Source organism: Canis lupus, chromosome 25 (assembly GCF_048164855.1).
Source record: "Canis lupus baileyi chromosome 25, mCanLup2.hap1, whole genome shotgun sequence".
Lineage (NCBI taxonomy): Eukaryota > Metazoa > Chordata > Mammalia > Carnivora > Canidae > Canis > Canis lupus.
In genome coordinates, this window is record NC_132862.1 from 11,628,183 (window position 1) to 11,652,057 (window position 23,875).

At 36.6% G+C, this 23,875-nt stretch overlaps 1 protein-coding gene across 36 annotated transcripts in view; it reads right to left on the minus strand.

Annotated features, from left to right (window-relative positions):
* PPHLN1 (periphilin 1) overlaps positions 1–23,875 on the minus strand; it is a 230,353-nt gene that overhangs the window by 117,626 nt on the left and 88,852 nt on the right. For 9 of the 36 annotated variants that reach the window (XR_012017482.1, XR_012017483.1, XM_072798314.1 and 6 more), the window contains exons 2-4: positions 23,771–23,840; positions 12,859–12,901; positions 9,108–9,199 (exon numbers count right to left, since the gene is read on the minus strand). Coding sequence is in view for 34 of the 36 variants with exons in the window: in XM_072798314.1 (XP_072654415.1) it covers positions 9,108–9,199; position 12,859 (93 nt within the window). In the remaining 2 variants the exon portion in view is untranslated. Of the gene's footprint in view, positions 1–9,107; positions 9,200–12,858; positions 12,902–14,251; positions 14,366–23,739; positions 23,841–23,875 lie in introns of all 36 variants that reach the window. The other 27 variants (XM_072798321.1, XM_072798318.1, XM_072798310.1 and 24 more) reach the window with 7 other exon arrangements.

Consider the following 23,875-nt stretch of genomic DNA (forward strand, 5'->3'; position numbering starts at 1 on the left):
TCTAAATCAAAATTCGTTATTCATAAAATTAGAATCACTGATTTCTCCAATTCCAAGAAGCCATAAAATTCCATTCTATAATATCCTTGTTTGTTTGTATATATTTATTTGGAGGGATAGTGGGGTAAGTATGCATGTCTAAACATTTTTATGAATAGAGAGCTTATTACTTTACAAAACAACTTTTGCCTTTGTTAAAAATTTGAGGATTATAAAACGCGTATGGTAAAACTTTCAAATACCCAAATCACATTTAGTCACAGATTCAACAGTGTTTTTTCCAAATAATAATACATGAAAACATTCCAAAGTCGTTAATCAGCAACAGAAAAAACTCCTAATGGCAAATCTGTATCTAGCAATGAAGATCAAACTGACATGTTTTTAGAGTGTTTAAATATATTATACTATCTCACCTCTATAGGTGTCTATTCTTAAAGAAAACTCCCTAGTTATACGAAAAGATTTAAGGAAATGAAGAGAACAATAGGAGTTTATGACAAAGCAAGACTATAGTATCAGAAAGTTCCTATCTGATCCAAGTATACCATTCAAGGATTTTATTTCCAATAAAATCCATGATGGGAGGCAAAGATTTCAATTTTTTTCAAAAAAAAAATTTTTTTACAAAGAAAGTTCAAACAGTATTTTATATTACCAGCAATGCCAGACCTGATTAGAAACACCATCAGTGTTTGAAATTCTTGTACAATATACATTGAGCTATAAACATGTAATTTTTCTTTGTATAAGCTAACAGAAGTATACAAGGCTTCAGGTACAGATATGGTTGGAGTCTTCATTTTAGAAATATCTTGGAAAACATTGGCACCATTATGTACAAATCAGAAATAAAAACTAAGACTTCTAAAGAATATTTTAAAAGATTGTAAAGGTAACAAGATCATTTTTAATTAATTTAAAAATAAACTCAACGGAATCAAAACTTTTCTATTATTTAAAATGCAGATATATCAAATCTTGAATTTGGACATAAAATCTGAATTCCCTCAATGAAATAAATTTTCATTGCTTCTGTTCCTTATGAAAAAAATATGTACAGTATCTCATTACGATCAGACTATATCAACTTAATACAACGGTTTCATATTTATACTACGTATCAATTTTCCATGGCTGTTACTAGAATTTCTAAAAAAAAAAATGCATAAAATCTATCAGATTAGCAAAATTAAAATTAGTATTAATGGGGGATCCCTGGGTGGCGCAGCGGTTTGGCGCCTGCCTTTGGCCCAGGGCGCGATCCTGGAGACCCGGGATCGAATCCCACGTCGGGCTCCCGGTGCATGGAGCCTGTTTCTCCCTCTGCCTGTGTCTCTGCCTCTCTCTCTCTCTCTGTGTGACTATCATAAGTAATAAATGAAAATTAAAAAAAAAAGATCATACATTTAAAAAAATAAAATAAAATAAAATTAGTATTAATGTTATGAACAGTCAGACCAAAGTAAAAAAGTATATAGAACTCATTAAAAAATATATTTAAGCCTATTTTAGTTAGTCATTGCTCTATCCTGGCAGAACATAGAAAGCAAGAAGTTGCATGTAAATTTAAATACTTTTGTTGAGAATTATAGTCAATGAAATTTACACTTTCACATATAGGTCACTATCTCAGGGGTGAAACAATTCCTACCATTAGGCTCTCTGCGTTTCTGAAATAAAGACTGTTCACAGTTCACTTGTGCTAATGGAAATCTGATCAGGTTAAGATACGTATCAAATTAGTTTTGCAATTTTTAAATCTGAAATGGTGTTCACGTTTTGTCACAAAATAAGCAATTATTTCTTAATTTGATATAAATTCCAATTTAGTAGAACTACCTCTTATGAGAAAATACTTTCATTTCATTAAGTAAAAGCACCAAGTTTTTTTTCCATTCGATATATAAATGTCAAATTTTCCACACTAATGTTTAGTCTCATTACTAACATAACTAACCCATACACTTAATTCAATGTCATTAAGATATAATTGGCACAAATTCTAACGCAAAAGCATTTTAAAGGAAAAATTTTAACATAAGTGCCTCCTCCTAAGCATCTTTATCATTTAGAGACATATTCTGAAATATTTATTTGCATTTGAAATAGTGCATCTTGAATTTACTTCAAAACAACCTGGGAGACAAGAAACTAGTGGAGGCATAGACAAAACAAGATGGACCATGAGTTAATAATTGCCATTTGGATGATTTGTCCATGAGTTCATTTTGCTATTTTGTCTCTTATATCTTTTTTTTTTGTCCTTATAAAAAGTCAAAAACAACTAAAGCACACTAATCTACCAGCAAATTAACTAAGTATGATAGTACATGTCAATAGTTAATGCCATTACTCCCTAAAACAATCATCTTAGTATGAATGCAAGCTTCATGGGCACAGAAACCTTGGTCTTAATTCACTGCTCTATTCCCAGCACCTGGGACAGCACCTGGCACACAGTAAGCACTACATACATAACACACATTCTGCTTTGCTGTATCAATATTACGTTACTTTTGGCATCACATGCTTTTTATTAGAAAAGTAACAAACTACACATAACTAAAAAATTCTACTACACGGGCTGGTGGACTTTTCCTTTCGGAAGCTTGAGGTTCCCTTACTCTGATTCCTCAGTTTGTGACATGCATTTCTATGTAATAGCATTTATTCATTTAATTCACTCGCTGAATATTCAAATACTAGTGTTTTGCATTTCAATGGCTTTGGAGAATAATGGGTCAAATATCTAAAACTGGAACTGCCCCAGAAAATCAGGACATACTGTTACAAATGTAGCCAAGAACTGATCACTCCTCTCTGGAAATAATGACAACAAAAAAAAGTTAAGTTTTAGTAATTCTGTCAGCCAAGAAGGTAAAACACCTCCCAGGGCAGCTCTACACAAAGGAACATTACTAAATCAAAACTCAGCAGATGAACACTTAAGATTTGCATATCATGTATGTAATTTTTACATTTAGAAAAAAAGCTGTAAAAAACAATGCACTTTTATGATATGTATACCTATGAAAAGCATATTGCTAATGAAAAGCATACTGTTGCCCGGTTTACTCTGAAATACATCAAAAAATTAGATGGATTAAAGTGGATGGATTAAGGGCAGATAGATGGATAAATACATGATAAAGTTTTCATAAAATGTTATTATAAGTAGTGAGTAAATGGGAGTAATAAGAAAAAAAATGCAGTAAAACTGCTCTTCTGTTAGAGAACAGAATCCAAATATACAAAATAAAATAGAGTAGTACCTTCCTCTATCCCAAGCACTGATGATAGTAAGTGCCCAGTTTTTAAGGATTAACTACTTTCATATTTAGAAAAAAATAATTTGCTTTTTAAAACCTTTTAAGTTTTTATTGAAGTATGACATACTTACAAAAAAATGTAAAAATCACAAATGTACTCCTAAATTACTTTTCACAAGGTAATTACACTGTGTAACTACCACCCAGATCAAAAAACTGAATATCCCTAGTTCAGCAAAAGCCTTCCTATGCTCTCTCCTAGTCACTACTCCTCTCTTCTAAAAGTAACCACTTTCCTGGTGAGTTTTGCCTATTCTGAAGCTTTATATAATACACAGGAAATACAGGATATAATCTTGTATTTGGCTTCTTTCAGTATGAGTTTCAATAGCCTATTCAGGTCCATTCATTCTAATTGCTTGTAAATTGTATAATTAATTTACTCTACTGTTACACATTTGGATTGTTGCCAGTTTGGAGCTGTGATGAATAATGCTGCTTGTGAGCATCCTATACAAGTCAATATGATATACAAATATGTTTTTTAAAATAACATTAGATGATTTGTTTTGTAAGTTCTTTAAACTTTAAAGAAATTATATTTTTATTGGCTCCAAAGTCAAGAATTATAACTTTATTGATTTATATTTCTAGTTCTAGTGTCATTTATCAGTTTTCTAGCTTAAGGATTCAGTAGGTCCTTAAAATCAGATGTGAATAAAAGTTACTTTTTTCACCCAAATGCAGCAACAAACACAATAACAGCAGCAGCATCTGTGGCTTCATCACTAACAGAAATCATAGATATTTTCATATCATGTTATAGCCGTGCAGTATGTAGAAACATGATTTATTCTCATTACTTTGAAAATATAGTAATGAAAATCCCACCATTAGTTCATAATATTTAATGACCTACTCAAGAAGTACATCACAAATTTGTTTTTATTTTTTTATTTTTTTAAAAGATTTTATTTATTTATTCATGATAGACAGAGAGAAAGAGAGAGAGAGAGAGAGAGAGAGGCAGAGACACAGGCAGAGGGGGAAGCAGGCTCCATGCAGGGAGCCCAATGCGGGACTCGATCCTGGGACTCCAGGATCACTGGAGGCAGGCGCTGAACCACTGAGCCACCCAGGGATCCCCACAAACTTGTTTTTAATATTGATAACTATACTCAAATATAAGTAGTCTCCTTTAATTCTGTGTATTTTATAGTTTAAAAAACCCTACTCTGAAAAGGGATCCATGGCAACAAAAAGTTTAAGATACTTTGCTTTATTTAATTAAAATGCAGGTGTAACATAGAAGGCAAAGGAATAATTTCCAAGAGCCATCAAAGGTGCATAATTGAGAGGAGGGGAAGGCTTTAAATTTCCAATCAAAATAAGGCCAAGTTCACCAATAAAAGTGAGTCTTGAGGAAGGGGATATGGGAATGCAGAAGGATTTATCAACTAGGAGAGGCTGACTAGGGGGATGAAGGGACCCATCTAATTGAATTTAAAAAAAATTTTTTTTTAAAAAAGGAGAAGAATGAAGCTGTACAAGGTCTGGGCAGGTTCTGTGCTCTTAGAAGGAGAAATGCAATCTAGGCTCCTTCCCATCTTGGAGAAACCAAGTAGCCAGAGAATTTAGGAGAGTCAGATTTACCTTTGGGAACTTAGAGACAGTTAAGTACTTCTAGTCTGATTTTAAATGCACTTGTGGTATAAAACGTATCTATATGCTTCCTGATGATGAAATTATTTTATAAAGAAGCATGTTTCACATTTACAAACACAGAAATGATATAAAAATGAAAATGATTGGGTTTGTTTAGATTTTATTACAATATCATCACCCACTGAGAACTTACATCACCTGTCATTTTACCTTAACTGTTATCATCAGCAAGTTCATTGTTCATCTATGATCTCTATTTCTTAAATCTGCAAAAGAGTCACCTGACAAACTTTTTTTTTTTTAACCTGACAAACTTTTACAACACTGATGTTGAGATCCTAGTTGCAATGATTATGACTTAATTACCTGGATGGGGCCCAGATTTTGGTATATAAGAGCTCTCTGGATGACTTTAATATACAGCAAGGAATGAGAGCCTCTAATCTAAATCACTGATCCAAAATCTAGCCTCCAAGTGTTCCCTTCCTCAAGTCCAATAACCTTCACCACTCTCTATCCCTACCACTATCCACTGAACTTTAATCACCCAGGACTGTCCTTCTCTTGGAAACTACATTTCAAAATACCTGTCTTTCTGCCACACTCTGGTCTTCAGCCTCACCGAGCCTTTCCTGTCCCTCAACCCCTCATTTCTTTCAATCCACTGTCCCTCTCACAGCCTTACTTCCTTTCTGAATTAGCCCGTAACACGTAATATATTACCTCAGTCATTCTCTGAGTCAGAACTTTCAATATCCTTATCTTCCTGAGTCCACCACTCCTAACACCTTGCCTTCTCCACTCCTAAACCGGGCTACTTAGGTAATAAAACACACATTCCTGTAGACTGGTGCCCCTATCTTTACAGTGCACAAGCTCACTGCCCCTTAGCAACAGTCTTTTTAAACATTTCTGGTGAGGAGATATCAACAATGGTTACTCCAAATTCAACACACTGGCCTCAAGTTGCCCTCTACCTCCTGCCTTTCAGGGGATGATCTTGCTATCCCTTCAGAAAAAACAAAGGCTATTTATTAGGAGGAACTTTCTCTAACCCATTCTCACACGGTAACTTAGAGATCTGAAGGGCCCTTCTGTCTTTAGGACACTGATAAACTGATTACTCCCACCTTAAAACTGACCCCTCCCCAGCTTTCTTAACTGGAATCCCTCCCTAGCAATAGCTGACAGCCTCCTGGAAGATCCCTTGACCTCCAGTTTTATCTCTGGAAGCCAACTTGACTGTAGTGTTTTCTATGATACAACAAAGCATGCATGCATAATCAGAATGGTGTAATATATAACATCTAACTTTTTCCATGATTTGATTGTGAACATTTCCCACTGTTGTCTGAAATTATGTTTCTGTATATAAATCCCTGTCTACAGGGACGCCTGGGTGCCTTAGTGGTTGAGCATCTACCTTCGGCTCAGGGCATGATCCTGGGGTCCTGGGTCTGAAACCTGCATCAGGCTCCCCGAAGGGAGCCTGATTCTCCCTCTGCCTACATACGTCTCTGCCTCACATGAATAAATTTTTAAAAATCTTTTAAATAAATAAATTCCTGTCTACATTTTATGGCTTCTACAACATTCTACAGAGTTCTATAAATAAACCATTCAACACTCAGAATTGTTTTGAAGATTAAGAAGGTTATAATATAAAACCCCTCACAGTAAGCAGAAACTAGTTAAATATGTAATTATAGTAAGTGACCATTTAAAAGTCTTCCCTTCCCTAAATGTACCTTTTTTTTAAAGAATAAAAGATTTTATTCGTTTATTCATGAAACAAAGAGAGGCAGAGACATAGGCAGAGGGAGAAGCAGGCTCCCCATAGGGAGCCTGGTGTGGGACTCAATCCTGGGACTCCAGGATGACACTCTAGAGCCAAAGGCAGAGAGACGCTCAACCACTGAGCTGCTAAGCCACCCAGGAGTCCCTAAATGTATCTTATTTTATAATTTGGAGTCATGTGTTACATTAAAAACAAAAATTAGAAAAGAAAAAAAAAAGGTTGGGACGCCTGAGTGGCTCAGCAGTTGAGCGTCTGCCTTAGACTCAGGGTGTGATCCTGGAAACCCAGGATCGAGTCCCACATCGGGCTCCCTGCATGGAGCCTGCTTCTCCCTCTGCCTGTGTCTCTTCCTCTTTCTCTCTGTGTCTCTCGTGAATAAATAAAATCTTAAAAAAAAAAAAAAAGGAAATTCCCGCAAATTGAAAACAAACTAAAACAAATCCAACTACATACCCAGTTGGTGGCATAACCACACAGAAAATTCTCTTAAGTATCCTTGAAATACAAATTCCTAATGGGATATATCCTTGGAAAGGTAGGGGTTCTAAAATTTTTTTCCTAAAGTGATCCCTTTCCCATCTTTGCATTACTCCCACATCATCTATGTCACTTTGTTTTCCTAAGTAAACTATAAAGTATTTTATCAAATTAAAAGAATTTAATAGAAAATTTCATTAGAAACACAGTCTATAAAATCTGGAATGAAATGACATATAGTAATAATTAAGTTTACCCATTCTGAAATATGGTAGGCCTCTTTGTTCCAGTTTTAATTCTGTTTTTATTGTTGTTGTAGTCAAACGATTCTTTATGGAAATATTTTCCTTTGTAGTAGTTCTTAACTAGCTGGACATTCCACTGTACCACTATTAATGTCATGAGGATGGTGATCATCAACATTGCAGCCCACAGATTATTTAAGAGTCCCCAGGATCTCTTTAATGGTTCCAGAGAATCTCTAGCTAAACATTGGGAATTCTAGATTACCAGAATTCTCTGGCTAAAGATCAGACCCTTCCAATCATTAGTTGCCTTAGCTAAAGCCCAGTGATGCATTTGTTGGGCAATGTTGACAATCTCATCAAAACTGATATTCCCACTGTGCTTAATGTTTTTCTGCTTCTTCCAGTCTCGTGGGGGTTCCTTGAGCACTCTGACAATCAGGGCAGAGGCAGAAAATACCACTTCATCTAGGCTTGTCTGTTCTGAGTGGTCAGTTACACTGTCATCATTAGACACAATCATCAGTGGCCTTGGCAAGGTCATCAGCAACCTCTATCGGAGATGGACTCAGAAGGCCAATCTTGGGGACCAGGACAGACAAAGCACTCACTTCCCCATGAGTGCACCTCAGGTACACAATTTGATCTTACTGGGGTTGGGATCTCAACTTAGGTGGCATGGTAGAGGCAGCTAGTGTCAGTATGAACCCAAAGTTAGGACTACCAAAAAGAGTTGTACCTTTGTCTCCTTCAAACCAAAAACCAAAAAGCTCATCTTTTATCATTTTAGATCAATTGCAGCCGAAGCTGTAACAAATGATAATGCTGAAAGTAGTATCACCCATCTAAGTGTGTTGTGGGACTTACTTAGAAGTAAAAACGTATAAACCAATATTTGTGCCTTTGATGGTGTATAATGAATCCATAATATATCCACATAGTATCACCACAACCCAAATCCCCTGGTACTTAGAAAGGGCCTATGCAAAAGTTTAAGATTGACAGCTTCTTAACCCTCCCCAAACTCTTCCTTAGGTCACTGCAGAGTATTTTGGGGAGAGAGTGTATATAGTCACCCAATAAACACTGAACTCCTACTATGTGCCACACACTAGATGGTGCTGAGAATACATTAATAAGAAAAATAGCAAGCTCCTTGAGAAAAGGCCTAATTAAAATTCCTAATTCTTAAAGCAACAGAGACAAGCAGTAGGGAAATATACTAAAAGCTACCTGCCTGCCCCTGACCTGCCCCTACTTCATAATTTCACATATCCAATTTGCAAACATTTTTAAGAATAGAGAAAATAGGGGACATCCAATAGTAGGAGCAGGTGCTCAAATACTCCATTAATTAACAGTCTATCTTTATAAAAACTCAAATTTTCTTCACAAATTCAATTCAGTATACAAATCCTCCATTTTAGAAATTTAAATAAACAATGTGAAATATAGATTATCTACATAAATAAAATGTTGCCCTTTATTTTCAAACTTTTAACTTTTAAAAGATAAGCTTAATCTACCTATATGTCAACCCAGACTGTTAAGTTTTTGGCACTTAAAGATTTTATTAGGAGGCTTAGCTTTGGTGTACCAAATTCACTTAGATTCTAGATTTTCAATTATTCTACAGCAGTAGCGACTTACACTGGGGTGACTTCGAGGAGGTATCCGTTCTCTTGGAAGTCTTTCATAGTCATATCGTCCCTCAGACCACATTTCATCTCTTCTGTAAGCCACTAAACAAAAAGGAACCAAAAAGTTATGGCTTTTTATGTAATTAGGAAGCAATAGAGAAGATTTTTACAAGAGTAAATAGTTACATTTCAACACAAATATTTTCCAGAGATACTTAAGAAAAAAATGTAACTGACCAAAAGGAAAAAAGAATGATTAAGGCAATTCTTCTTCCAAACAATTCTGAAATGTTCTTTTTTAAATAAATGTAATAGAAAGCCCCACATTCCGTTTCAAAGACTATTTAAAGCTTCAAAGAGTTTGTTCCCATCGCAGTAAAAAGATCCAGAAGACCACAAATATTTCTTCATTCTCATAGTAAAAATTTTTTTTCTCATAGTAAAAATTAGAAAGATTCATTTTCATGAATAATTTGCAACGCTGATCAGCAATGCTATTCCTATTTCCTAGTCGATGGTTTCTATAACATTTTTATAACATTTTTAGTTTTGCTACATTCCTAGAGCTTATCTCTTATATATGTTCAATGAAATGGTTTTAACTTAAAAGTTTAAATAAACAATCCTATAAAAACACACTCAACAAACTGAAATAAATCACTCTCAATTTTGCTTTTAATGCTATAAGTTTATTTTAATGCAAAGGCACTTTCATAAAATTCAAAATTAAAAGTTCTGTCAGCATTTTTCATGTTTGGGATGCAGAGAGAGGCTTCCTACTTTGAGAGCTGCCATGTTCTGGGTAAAGCACTAATGCAGTGCATTATGGAGTCCAGATGAAAACAAGTGTGAGGACAGCCCGGGTGGCTCTGCGGTTTAGCACCTGGCTTCAGCCCAGGGCGTGAAACTGGAGACCCGGGATCGAGTCCCACATCAGGCTCGCTCCCTGTGTGGAGCCTGCTTCTCCCTCTGCCTGTCTCTGCCTCTCTGCGTGTGTGTGTGTGTCTCATGAATAAATAAAATCTTTAAAAAAGAAAACAAGTGTGAACAAGGAGAAGAAGGTAAGCAAGACAAGTAAGAGAGATGATGAGCACAGGGTGCAGAAAATACCCTAAAGGTCACTTATATGGGGTTGGAAAACTTTATAAAGGACCAGACTTTTATTTTCAGCCTTGCAGGTACGTCACAGGTCTCTGTCACAACCACTCAATTCTACTGTTATAAAATGAAAGCAGCCAGGGGATCCCTGGGTGGCGCAGCGGTTTGGCGCCTGCCTTTGGCCCGGGGCGCGATCCTGGAGACCCGGGATCGAATCCCACCCACATCGGGCTCCCGGTGCATGGAGCCTGCTTCTCCCTCTGCCTATGTCTCTGCCTCTCTCTCTCTCTCTCTCTGTGTGACTATCATAAATAAATAATAAAAAAAAATTAAAAATTAAAAAAAAAATGAAAGCAGCCATAAGCAATACATAATAAACGTAGGGGCGTGGTCATATTCCAAAAAATTTTTATTTACAAAAACAGGAAGGCAGTTCATAGGCAGCAGCTCATTAACCACCAGAGTAGATGAGAAATGGTTAACAAGGCAGAACCAAGAGAACACAATGCAGGTTCTAACCCAAGAACTATGAACTATCCTGATATGTAGAAGGATAATCATGAGCGAAAAGTGAAAAATGGGACAAGTACTAAGTCAGGATCTTTGTAATACAAAAAAATTGGGCAACAAGTCCAGACACATAATCTGTAGATTTGTGGAGTAAGAAAATATCTCAGAAAAATACATGTCAAAAGATTTTTGGTGACCCTTTATGATGTAATAACACTAAGAGGGGGAAAAAAAGAAATGACATCCTATTTTGGCAGCATAAAATTCTAACAGTTCAGGCTAAGAAAAAAAGGCTGAAAAATAAGGGTAGTATTTTTTTATACTATCCACAGTATAAACAATCTTAATTTTCCCTATAAAAACAAATCTACAATATTTTCTGATACAAATAGACCCAATAAAATGAACTCAAAGATGCCTAGAAAAATCTTAATTTAAGTTACAAATTAGCTTTTAACATTATACATAAATCAACCTGAATTCCAAGTCCATAATCACACATCATCATGAATGTCATTTCAGGAGCACCTGAATGGCTCAGTCAGTTAAGCATCTGCCTTCAACTTCGGCCATGAACTCAGGATTCCCTCTTCCTCTGCTCCCACCCCCTGCCCTGCATGCTCTCTCTCAGATAAATAAATAAATAAAATCTTAAAAAAGAGGGAGAATGTTATTTCCAAGTAATCAGTCTTTTAAGTATAAGAACTGATGGAAACTTGAAAAAAAAATTACCAAAATTTCTCCTCCTTTACTGAACCCACCAAAGGTTTCAGTCTAAAAAATAAGTCAGATTTTATCCTACTTGAGAAACAAGAGAAATAATAGCAACCAACTGAAATCAAATCACAGGGGAAAAAATGAACCCAAAAGAAAAATGTACAAATGATATGAAGAAAGTTCACACACACACAAAAAAAAATGACTTAATCTTTTGAAAAGATGCTCAACTTTCTTCAAAATAAGGAAGATGAAAACTAAAACTATAATGGAGTTATACCAATTTGCACCCAAAGCTCTGCAAAAAAAAAATCAAACTGCTTCGACTAGAGTAAGAAAAGCCAACACTCTCATATATTAATGAAATGAGTATAATTTTAATTTGGTGCAGCAGATTGGGAAAAAATGAGCAAAATCTATTAAATGTTAAATGAACATATGCTTTGACCTGGAAATTCTATTTCTATGTATACTTTGCACAGGTACACAGCAAAGATTGAAAGCAACCTAGAATGTTGGTCAGGAGGGTAGAGATTAAATAAAATGCTGTATATTCATATATAAAGGAATATTATGCAAGCCATTTCAGAGAAAAGTAACCCATATATAATATAGAAGGAATGCCAAGATACACTACTAGGTTAAAAAAAAGGGGGGGTGGGGGATCCCTGGGTGGCTCAGCAGTTTAACGCCTGCCTTCAGCCCAGGGTGTGATCCTGGGGTCCCAGGATTGAGTCTCACATCGGGCTCCCTACATGGAGCTGCTTCCCCCTCTGTGTCTCTGCCTCTATCTCTCATGAATAAATAAATAAATAAAATATTTTTTTTTAAAAAAAGGTCGATTGATAAGTTGAATACACTACCACTTAGGGAAAATAAAAAAAAATAGGGTATGAATACATATCCATATGTACAGATTATTTCTGGGAGTTTAAGCAAGAGAATGTAACAGTGCCTGACACTGGGAAGAAACGGGTGGCTGGGTATAGGAAGGTGAATATTTATACTGTGTTATGTTTTATACTTTCTATCATCTATAATAAAAATAAGTTACTATTTTTAAAGATCCTGGAAATCATTCACGAAGTATAATGTGTCAGAGCACCTGGCAGGCTCAGGTCGGAGGAACATGTGACTCCTGATCTCAAGATTTCTATTTCAAGTCCCACGTGGGGTGTAGAGATTACTTAAATAAACGATACTTTAAAAAAATTTTTTTAATTAAAAGAAAAATAACATCTCAAGTGATAGCAATAGTTATGAATATAAATTAATGAACTAAAGGAAAACAAGTAAAAATAAGATGGAATTAATTTAAAAAACTACAAGAGTTCTAAGGAAATAATATATAGTTTAACTAGATATAATACTACAATATAAAGTTACTGGTTTCCCACAAAAAAAAAAAAAGTAAGAATAACTACTATACTACTTACTTGAGTCCTTTCAGGAATCAAATTTAAAGTTTTCAACAATCTCCTGTAGGAGGGGGAAAAGTACAGACATAAGGATTTCTGTCTGTATACACCAATCAATGGAGAAAAATAATTAATTCTTCATTACTTGCATAAATAAAACTCTCAAAATAAAAAATAATCACCATTAATAAGCCAAACTCCCTTCAAACACATCTTTAAAAACAGGAGATATTATTTTGACCACCAGAGGCCACCCAAGTTTCATAACAACAACTGAGTTATATTAAAAGAATTCTAGGGATCCTTGGGTGGCTCAGTGGTTGAGCAGCTGCCTTTGGTCTGGGGCGTGATCCTGGGGTCCCGGGATCAATTCCTGCGTTGGGCTCCCTGCATGGAGCCTGCTTCTCCCTCTGTCTGTGTCTCTGCCTCTCTCTCTGTCTCTCATGAATAAATAAATAAAATCTTTAAAAAGAAAAAAAAAAGAATTCTAATCCTAACTTTGCCCAAAAGTTGAGAGCTGGGCAGGGCATGTCTCTTCTTAACCTTATCTCTAAAAGAATTACATTTAATGTGTAAGGTAATTTTTATCTAGAATATTAAGAACACTGGCTTTAAAATATCTCATATGTTAAAAAAAATTCTAGCATCCTTAGTCTGGAAATCCCTACAGTTTTATATTGGCAATAAACAGTCCCATGTTCAAGTCATCCCAAAATCAAAGAGAGCATCATCAACTCATCAAAGAATACTAAACTCACTAGGTAAAAATTTGATGGAGAACTTTTTTTTCCGATTTTTTTGAATATCACTGATACCCAACATTACAGTAGTTTCACATGTACAACAATTATACATTATGCTATGCTCACAAGCGTTGCTACCATCTGTCACCATTGTATCACTATTACAAAAATACCATTGACTATATTCTCTATGCTTTTTCCTCCTGTGACTACATTCTAGAACTCAAAGCTTGTATCTCCCACAACAGAGAACTTTTAAAAACTTTCCCTCAAGGGACACCTGAGTAGCTCAGTTAAGGGTCTGCCCAGAGCTTAGGTAGCTGATCCTGCAGTCCTGGGACTGAGCCCTGCGTCAGGCTCCCTGCTCAGCAGGAAGCCTGCTTCCCCCTCTCTCTCTGCTGCTCCTCCTACCACTTGTGATATCTTGCTCATTCTCTTGTGCTCTCTCAAATAAATAAATAAACAAACAAACAAACTTAAGGGAAAAAAAGGTTTTAAAACTTTTCCCCAAAAGAATGAAAGTACACTGAGCAAGCTTCGGTAAAATGAAGACAATAACAAAATAAGCAATGTGCAAAGCATGACGAACACTGCAAATCTATGAACTAGTCTGCAGGGATAGAAGAAACATATCTCAATATCACAAAAGCCATATACAAAAAACTCACAGCGAATATCCTCCTCAATGCGGAAAAACTGACCACCTTTTTCCGTAAGGTCAAGAACACAACAGGGATGTCCACTTTCACCACTGCTGTTCAACACAGTACTGGAAGTCCTAGCTTCAGTAATCGAACAACAAAAAGAAATAAAAGGCATCCAAATTGGCAAGTAGTCAAACTTTCACTCTTCACAGATGACATGATACTCTATGTAGAAAACCCAAAACACTCCCCCCTAAAAATTGCTAGACCTGATATAGAACTCAGCAAAGTCAAAGGATATAAAATCAATGCACAGAAATCAGTTGCATTTCTACACGCTAACAATGAGGCAGAAGAAAGAGAAATTAAGAAATCGATCCCACTTACAACTGCAACAAAAACCTTAAGATACTTAGGAACAGACCTAATCAAAGAGGTAAAGAATCTGTACTCTGAAAATTATCTTTAAAAAAAAAAAAAAAAAAAGAGAGCACCTGGGTGGCTCAGTGGTTGAATGTCTGCCTTTGGGACAGGTCATCATCCTGGCATCCTGGGATGGAATCCTGCATCAGGCTCCCCTCAGGGGTGCCTGCTTCTCCCTCTGCCTATGTTTCTGCCTCTCTCTGTGTCTCTTATGAATAAATAAGTAAAATCTTAAAAAAAATAAAAATAAAAAAGAGCTATAGGCTTGAGTAGATGGATTCTCTGCCATTTTATATGAAATTCAAAGGATAGGAGTGGCTCTCCTAGAAAGATTAAGCTCACCTAATGGCTACACAGAGATTTTGTGCTTACTAGCCAAGTGCGAAAATAAAGCTCCTGATCTAGTTGTCTTTTTCTGCCTGGTAGTGTGCAAGACAACTAACAGAATATTACTGTTATTACCTGAAAATAGAACAACTTTAATCAACCTATGATTTATAGAAGGTTAAAAAAAGTCGCAAAGAAAGTCAAAGTATGTAACTTTGATGAAAACCTAGCAATTGGAAACAAAGTGGCTAGAACAAGGCAAAAAGTAAAAACATAAAAATTCAATAGGACATCTAAAATACACATTATTAAGAAACAAGAGATCAATTCAATTGTGAAAGAGCTAAATATGAACAAATGAATCAAAGAGCTAAAATCTGGAGATACCTCAACAAATGGAAACAGAAAAACACCTAAATAAATGTACATTTATCTAATGGAAAGTTATTTAGTGGGTATATTGGTCAGTTCGGGAAGATGAAAAGTGTTGGATGGTAGTGATGGTTGTACTATAAATATGAAGGTACCTTGAATTGTATACTTAATGGTTAAAATGGTAAATTTTATGTACATTTTAACACACTAAAAAATAAAAAAAAGCATGAATTTATCTGGCAAACTGCCAACTGATTTTGCTGAATGTAACTATCACTTCTGTAGTGTATCAATCTGTATATTGAACTTAATTTCTACTAAAACAAACAGCATCCATGAAATAGCTACACATTGCATTACTGTTACCACAATTTTAATTCCTACAGTTAGTCCTATAACAGTTTTGCATGTTTGACTCCATATTTGATGATGCCCCAGTGGAGTATTCACCTTAGTGGGAGCTACAGAAATCAGTTAAATGTAAAAATGTTTAGTAAATAAATAACTTCTCTTTACCTTAAAAAGTTGATAAATTTTAAAGATCCTAATTTAAATTACTGGTGTTTTATGTAAGTGATGAATTACTAAATTCTATTCCTGAAACCAGTATTACAGTATGTTACCTAACTGAAATTTAAATAAAAATGTGAAACAGGGGCACCTGGGTGACTCAGTTGGTTTAAGCATCTGACTCTTGATTCTGGGGTAGTGAGACCATGCCCTGCATTGGGCTCCATACTGGGCATGGAACCCAGTTGGTATTCTCTCTCCTCCTTTGCACCTCACATGGCTCACACACATGTGCATGTGCACACGCTCCTGAGTGCACTCTCATTCATATATAAATAAATAATAAAATTTCAATTCCTGTACACCTGGTGAATAATTTTATAAAAGAAAATTAGTTTGCAGGGCTCCTGGGTGGCTCACTCAATTAAGCGGCTGCCTTCAGCTTACACCATGACCCCAAGGTCCTGGAATGGAGCCCCACATCAGGCTCCGTGAGCAGTAGGGAGCCTGGTTCTCTCTCTCTCTCCCTCTGCCTGCCACTCCCCCTGCCTGTGCTATTTCTCTGTGTCAAGTAAATAAATAAAATCTTTGAAAAAAAAAAAAGAAAATTAGTTTCCTTTACAAAAGACAATAGTTTAATTGCTTAAGTGTAATACAATGATTAAATATACACATTAGACTATAATCTCCTGTAAAAAGAATTTCATTGTTTAAAGTTACCTCTTCCTGGTGATTCAACTAAAGTATCAGTATCTTACTGGGGTTTTGGGGTTTTTTGTGGGCAGGGGGATGAGCTAAATGGGTAATGGGTACTGAGGAGGGCACTTGCTGTGATGACCCCCAAGTGCTGTATCTAAGTGATGCATCACAAAATCCCACATCTGAAACCAACATTATACTGTATGTTAACTAACCTGAAGTTTTAGTTAAAACTTGGATAAAATTTTTAAAAAGAGAATCATCATCAAGGGGTGCCTGGGTAGCTCAGTTCGTTAAATATCTCACTCTTGATTTCAGCTCAGGTCATAAGCAACACATCAGGTTCCCCACTGGGCAAGGAGCCTACTTAAGAGTCAGTCTCTCTCCCTCTCTGGCCATCACCCCCTCACCCCCTCTCCTGCTCTAAAAAAATAATAACAATAATTTTTAAAAAAGAATCAAGAAAAAAAATGAGCACCCTATGACTAAGAAATACCACCACTGAGTATATATTGTTACAGGATCTGTGTACCAGAGTCAGATAAGGTTGATCACTGCAAAACTTTACATTTCTAGAAAATGTGTACACATTTAAAGTGAAATATCTAGCTACTAAAATACATGTACAGTACTTAAAAGTATAATTTATCAAAACATTTTAATTAAAATACAGACTTTTGTCCCTCATCTATGTGTGGTTAACTCTGGGGCATGAAAACACAAAATGCAGATTTTGTTTTAAACTTTACACATGACTGGTACATTTTATGATTGCTCTTATTTGGAGATCTCTGAGTGGCTCAGCAGTTTAGCGCCTGCATTCAGCCCAGGGCTTGATCCTGGAGTCCCTGGATCGAGTCCCACATCAGGCTCCCTACGTGAAGCCTGCTTCTCTCTCTGCCTGTGTCTCTACACCTCTCTCTCTCTCTCTCTCTTTAATGAATAAATAAATAAAATCTTAAAAAAAAAAAGTTATGATTGCTCTTATTTTCTCTCTTCTCTGATGGAATTACAATCCTGGCATTATGGCCATCAATATCTTTACACAATCTACAGGTATCTAGTTTGTAATGTACTTTTACCATACCTCTATTCTTTTTACAAAATGGCAGTATCAGAATAAAATGCTTTATTGTTACCTCAATTACTCTTTAGGGGTGCCTGTGTGAGTCAGTCGGTTGAGTGTCTGACTTTTGATTTTAGCTCAAGTCATGATCTCAAGGTCCTGGGATGGAGAGTTGGGTTCCCTGCCAGAGTCTGCTTGGATTCTCTCCCTCTCCCTCTGATCCTCCCCCAACTCTGTGCCCATGCATATATGTGCTCTCTCTCTTTAAAAACAAAATTAGGGATCCCTGGGTGGCGCAGCAGTTTGGCGCCTGCCTTTGGCCCAGGGCGCAATCCTGGAGACCCAGGATCGAATCCCACGTCGGGCTCCCGGTGCATGGAGCCTGCTCCTCCCTCTGCCTATGTCTCTGCCTCTCTCTCTCTCTCTCTCTCTCTCTCTCTGTGTGACTATCATAAATAAATAAAAAATTTTTTTTAAAAATTTTAAAAAATATAAAAATAAAAACAAAATTAAAAAATAAATTACTATATTTTCAGAATAAAGAATATAAAAATAGTAGACACAATATAAGACTAAAAAATATATAATAGTGGTATTGCTCACTGATAGGGCACTCTTTCTTTTTTCTTGATTATTCTTTTTAATCCGAATTTTTATTTAAATTCCAGTTAGTTAACATATAGTGTAATGTTGGTTTCATGTATAGGGTTTTGCGATTCATCATCTACATATGACACCTGGTGCTCATCATAGCAAGTGCCTTCCTTAATACCTATCACCCTTTAGCCCACCCCCCTGCCCACAAAAACAAAAGCAAAAACAAAAAACAAACAAACAAAAACCTCAAAAAGATATTGACATTTTACTAAGACTAAATAGAACTTGATTGAACAAATAATTAGCATCCACCAAAAAAAATTTTTTTAAATATCAAACCGTACCAGTAAGGCCCATGTCAAATTATTAAACATCTTTCATCCTTAAGAAATCTATATACTTAGGGAAACAGGAGTATAAATAGAATATTCCATATGCAACCTTGTACTGTTAGTAAAACAAAACAGAAGACACAGTTTGAGGATTACATACAAACGAAAAGAAAGAATATTGGACTATAAAGAAGGTAAGTCTTAAACTGGATCTTGAATTAAGACAAGAGAAATGGGAAAAGATAATCTTTTCAGCAACCTTCTGATTAGCAGCACATGTTGGTTATGACATCATCGACTTCAGAAACTGACCCATCCCACAACTAGCACCAATCAGCAAAACTTAAGCAAAGATGCTCTCTCACTAAAGTGATTGTGTCACTTACCAGGTAATCACTAATCTCTCATTAGTGGAGTCTCAGTAGTACTCCAGTAAAGTGCTCTGATCCAAAAGGATATGAAAACTGAAGAACAGAACTGAAAAATGGAAGGACCCTCTACACTACAATTAGGGAGAGAACAGAATCAGAATTCACTATACAGAATGTAGGCTTCAGGGCAGCTCCGGTGGCTCAGCGGTTTAGTGCCGCCTTCAGCCCATGGTGTGATCCTGGAGACCCGGGATCTAGTCCCACGTCAGGCTCCCTGCATGGAGCCTGCTTCTCCCTCTGCCTGTGTCTCTGCCTCTCTCTCTCCCTCTGTTTCTCATGAATAAATAAATAAAATCTTTTTAAAAAAAATGTAGGCTTCATTTAGAAGTTTGCTAATAACTAGTTCAAGATCATAAAACTAACTTGCATTCTCTTATGCCATATTCATTAGAGAATATGTTTAATATACCACCATGGTATATTAAATCCATAAAGAAGTAAGCCTTTCTTTGAGCACTCCAGAGAGCCAACCATTATTATGTTGACTTAGCTGCCAGCTAAGAGAATAGGGAGGGCTGGTATTCTCAGTGAGAGTAGCCTAGAAATTGAGAAAACAGGAAGTCGCAGGCAATAACCTTCTGTCAAACCATTCACACTTGGAATCCACAGGCAAGGCAATAGATATATTTTTTTACCTTACCCCAACTGGTTATAGTAGCAGCTTAGACTGAAGAATAACTAACTGCACACTACTCTCTTTTCAGCTTCCAGTAGTAAATACACTCAGGATAAACACACACACACACACACACACACTAAATACACTCAGGATAAACACACACACACACACACACACACACACACACACACACACAAGAGGCAGCCTGGGTGGCTCAGTCAGTTAAGCAACTGCCTTCAGCTCAAGACATGATCAGGTCCTAGGATCAGGTCCTAGGATCAGGCCCCACATCGGGCTCCCTGCTTGGCAGGAAGTCTGCTTCTCCCTCTGCTCCTCCTCCCACTTGTGCTCACCTGCTGTCTCTCAAATAAAATAAAATCTTTTTAAAAACAACAACAAAACTGGGCAGCCCGGGTGGCTCAGCGGTTTAGCGCTGCTTTCAGCCCAGGGCCTGATCCTGGAGACCAGGAATCGAGTCCCACATCAGGACTGCATCAGTCCCACATGCAGGCTCCTGCATGGAGCCTACTTCTCCTTCTGCCTGTGTCTCTGCCTCTCTCTCTGTGTGTCTCTCATGAATAAATAAATAACACCTTTAAAAAAAAGAAAGAAAGAAAAACAACAACAAAGCAGAATAAAATAGCTTTTCCTCCTCTCCAAACTCATTCCTTTCACTATTTTCATCAGTAACTATTCTGATAGTGAACCAAGGTTAGTGAATAGCAAAGTCACATATGACAACATACTCTGAATGAGTATTAGGCATTTATTTGCATTGGCAATTCCCCACCTAGAATACTTTTCTCCAGGAATCTGCACGGTTAACTTCTTTGTCCTTCAATACTACCTTCTTAATGTAACCTATCTACAAGATCCCCCTAAACTTTGCTATTATTTTCATAGCACTAATCATCTAAGATACTATATAACTTATATTTGATGCGTATTATTGGTCCCTCACTATTAAGTATATGAACTATATGAAAGGGATCTCTATGTTCTTCATCGATTAATAAGCACCTAGGACAATTTGCACAACTTGAACATTCCGTGCTCAAAGTTCATAGAGTCAGTTTATTAATGCTGGTAATATGTTCCTTTAGATAAATGACTGCCACATCTCTACTTCTATCCTGACTGTTCAAGAGGACAGCTCACAGACATCTGCAACTCAACATGCCAAAAGTTCTTCATATTTCTCAGAAGCCTGTTTCATCTCCTGTCTTCCCCACTTTAGTCAATGACACCACCAGGTACCCAACAGCCCAAATCAGAAGCCTGAATCATACAAAGACTCAAAACTTTTCATATCTATTTATTAAATCCAGTTATTTCTATCACCTCACTATGTAAATATCAGATGCTCCTCGTCCAGCTATTGGACTCCTCAGTAGTAAAACACTTGGTCTCCCTGCTTCTCACCCTACAAATTGTAGCCAGAATATTCACTCTGATAAGACACCTGATTTAAAAATCCCGGGATCCCTGGGTGGCGCAGCGGTTTAGCGCCTGCCTTTGGCCCAGGGCGCGATCCTGGAGACCCGGGATCGAATCCCACATCAGGCTCCTGGTGCATGGAGCCTGCTTCTCCCTCTGCCTATGTCTCTGCCTCTCTTTCTCTGTGTGTGACTATCATAAATAAATAAAAATTTAAAAAAATAAATAAATAAAAATCTCTGTGGTTCCTCAAATACTGAAGAATGAAGATTCATCCTTAACCTTAAAAAGGCTTATTTATGACCTTGCTTTTGCCTTTCCAGCTTCACCCACACCATTTCCCCAACAGTGTAGCATACTTTTCCTCTGACTACTATATCTTCTTATCTGCCTTTCACCCTCTACTCTTCCTTCAGGATCCAACTTAAATATCAGCTTTTCTTATATTCTCTACAAAGAACAAAGTTGTTCTTTCTCTGGGTTTCTTAAAGCACCCTGCTATAATAGTACTATATAAATAACATCACATGCAATTTACTTTTTTCCTACTCCTCCCAAACTAAACACCACCACAAAGGCAATGACTGTGTACCTCTCTTACTCCCATTGCTTAACAAGTTAAAGGTACTTATTAAATATTGGCCAAATAGACCTATTCATATGACCACCACATGAGCCATTCTGGGGAACCTAAATATTGATTTGTACCTTTTAATTATAGGTCTCCCCTCACTACCTGAAAATTCACCTTATGCTACTTCACTTTTATGAAAGAACTATTTCAGTACCTGTTTTCACCAACCAAAAGAAATCCAAAGATTTTTGCTTTTACAGAGTGTTAATTGACTCTTTCGTTAATGCCATTCAGCTTATGAAAGCTTATGGAGAGTTGGGCCAATCTGTTTTCAAAAAACTTGTAATAAGCACTATTAACTTATAGCTCCCGTGGCTCCTAGATGGCTCACTCTGTGGAGCATGGGATTCTTGATCTCAGGGTTATGAGTCTGAGCCCCACATTGCATGCAGAGATTACTTTAAAAAAAGTAAAATTAAAAAAAAAAAAAAAAGATTATGGCTCCTACTACATTTCTCATGACATTAATGCCACTTCATTTTTGAGAAGGTTATTAATGAGAATCCTTTAGCTCTAACCCCTATAGCAGTGTTTCGGTTGCACTTTAGAATCATCTGAAGAGCTTTAAAAATACAAATGCTTGGGCCTCATTCTCTGAAGCCCCTGTATATTTGGCCTGGGGTGGAATGCTTTTTTAAAAATCTTAAACTTGGGCACCTGGGTAGCTCAGTCAGTTAAGTGTCTGCCTTCAGCTCAAATCATGATCCCAGGTCCTGGGATGGAGCCCCAAGGCGGGTTCCCTGTTCAGCCTGCTTTTCCCTCTGTCCCTTCCCCTGCTCATGCTCTCTCATTCTCTCTCTCTCAAAATCTTTTTTAAAAAAATCTTAAACTGGGACGCCTGGGTGGCTCAGCGGTTTAGCGCCTGCCTTCGGCCCAGGGTGTGATCCTGGGGTCCTGGGATCGAGTCCCACATCAGGCTCCCTGCATGGAGCCTGCTTCTCCCTCTGCCTGTGTCTCTGCCTCTCTCTCTCTCTCTGTCTCTCTCATGAATAAATAAATATAATATTAAAAAAAAATCTTAAACTCAAATAAATAAATAAATCTTAAACTCATCTCCTTGAGCTCAGTATGAGATCCATTGACCTTAAAGCAAGGTAAACATATTACAGACGTCCTAAATTGAAGCAAGAAGCTTTTAAGGACTGACTTCAACCTAGAAGCTAGATAATACTATTCTTTATTGGAAAATGTTTAAAATTCCAGACAACTAAATTAAAAATGAAGTCTAGAACTCCTAAAGATCTATGAAAAAACTGATGCTAATTAAAATGGTCAAAATAAAGCAAAATATCTATTAAAATTAATCACCATTCCATGCTCAGTGAGATAAATGTAGGATATGGTAGTTAAGAAACCCAAGAAATTTTAAATAGAGACTTGAGAAATTATTTAAATGTGGATGAAAGAAAGGTAAAAGAATTATGGAAGATGTGCCTGAGAAAGATGGAACTGATCAGAACGGAAGATTTGTACTGCAGAGGAATGGAAAGTTAGCCTGCACAGGAATTCAACAAGTTTTCATTTCCTCCCCTTTGGTAGATATTATCTCTCTTATTCCAGATAAAGCACAGAGGCTCTGAAAAACTCAGAGCCAAAGCCTGAAACCATTCAGGTTCTGCATGACTTTAAATCCTAAGCCGTTTCCATCATATCACATTGCTTCACAAACTTAACAGGCAAATATAGAACACATTTAAAGGCATTAAATGCTAACAACAACAACAAAAAGGCAAGCAACTAGAGGAGAAGCTCACTGCAGGCTTTTAAGTCTAGAAATAAGGTGTGGGGGGGAAAGGTCACTCCAGATTTACCTGGCAGATACAAAACAGATTAAAGGAGAAAGACACTTAAGGGAAAGGAGACAACTGATTGCTTCATAATCACTATCTAACTTACAGTACTATATTCTCTACTAGTTTCATAAATGACTTTTCAGTGCTTTAACAATACCTCTAATATAAGCCCCACTGTACTGTATTAAAAATACTTAGGGGATTCTTGATTGTTCAATGTAAGTGATTAACTGAAATTATAAAAGTAGACAAAAATACCAGATATTCACCTATATATATGTTTACAAATCGAAATCTTACTTCACATCTGGATAAAGGTCACAATCTTAACTGCTCAGCCTTCCAGTCTCAGCTCTCCTCTCCATTCCACCTTTAAAAAAAGGATACTCAGTTAACTTTGCTAAT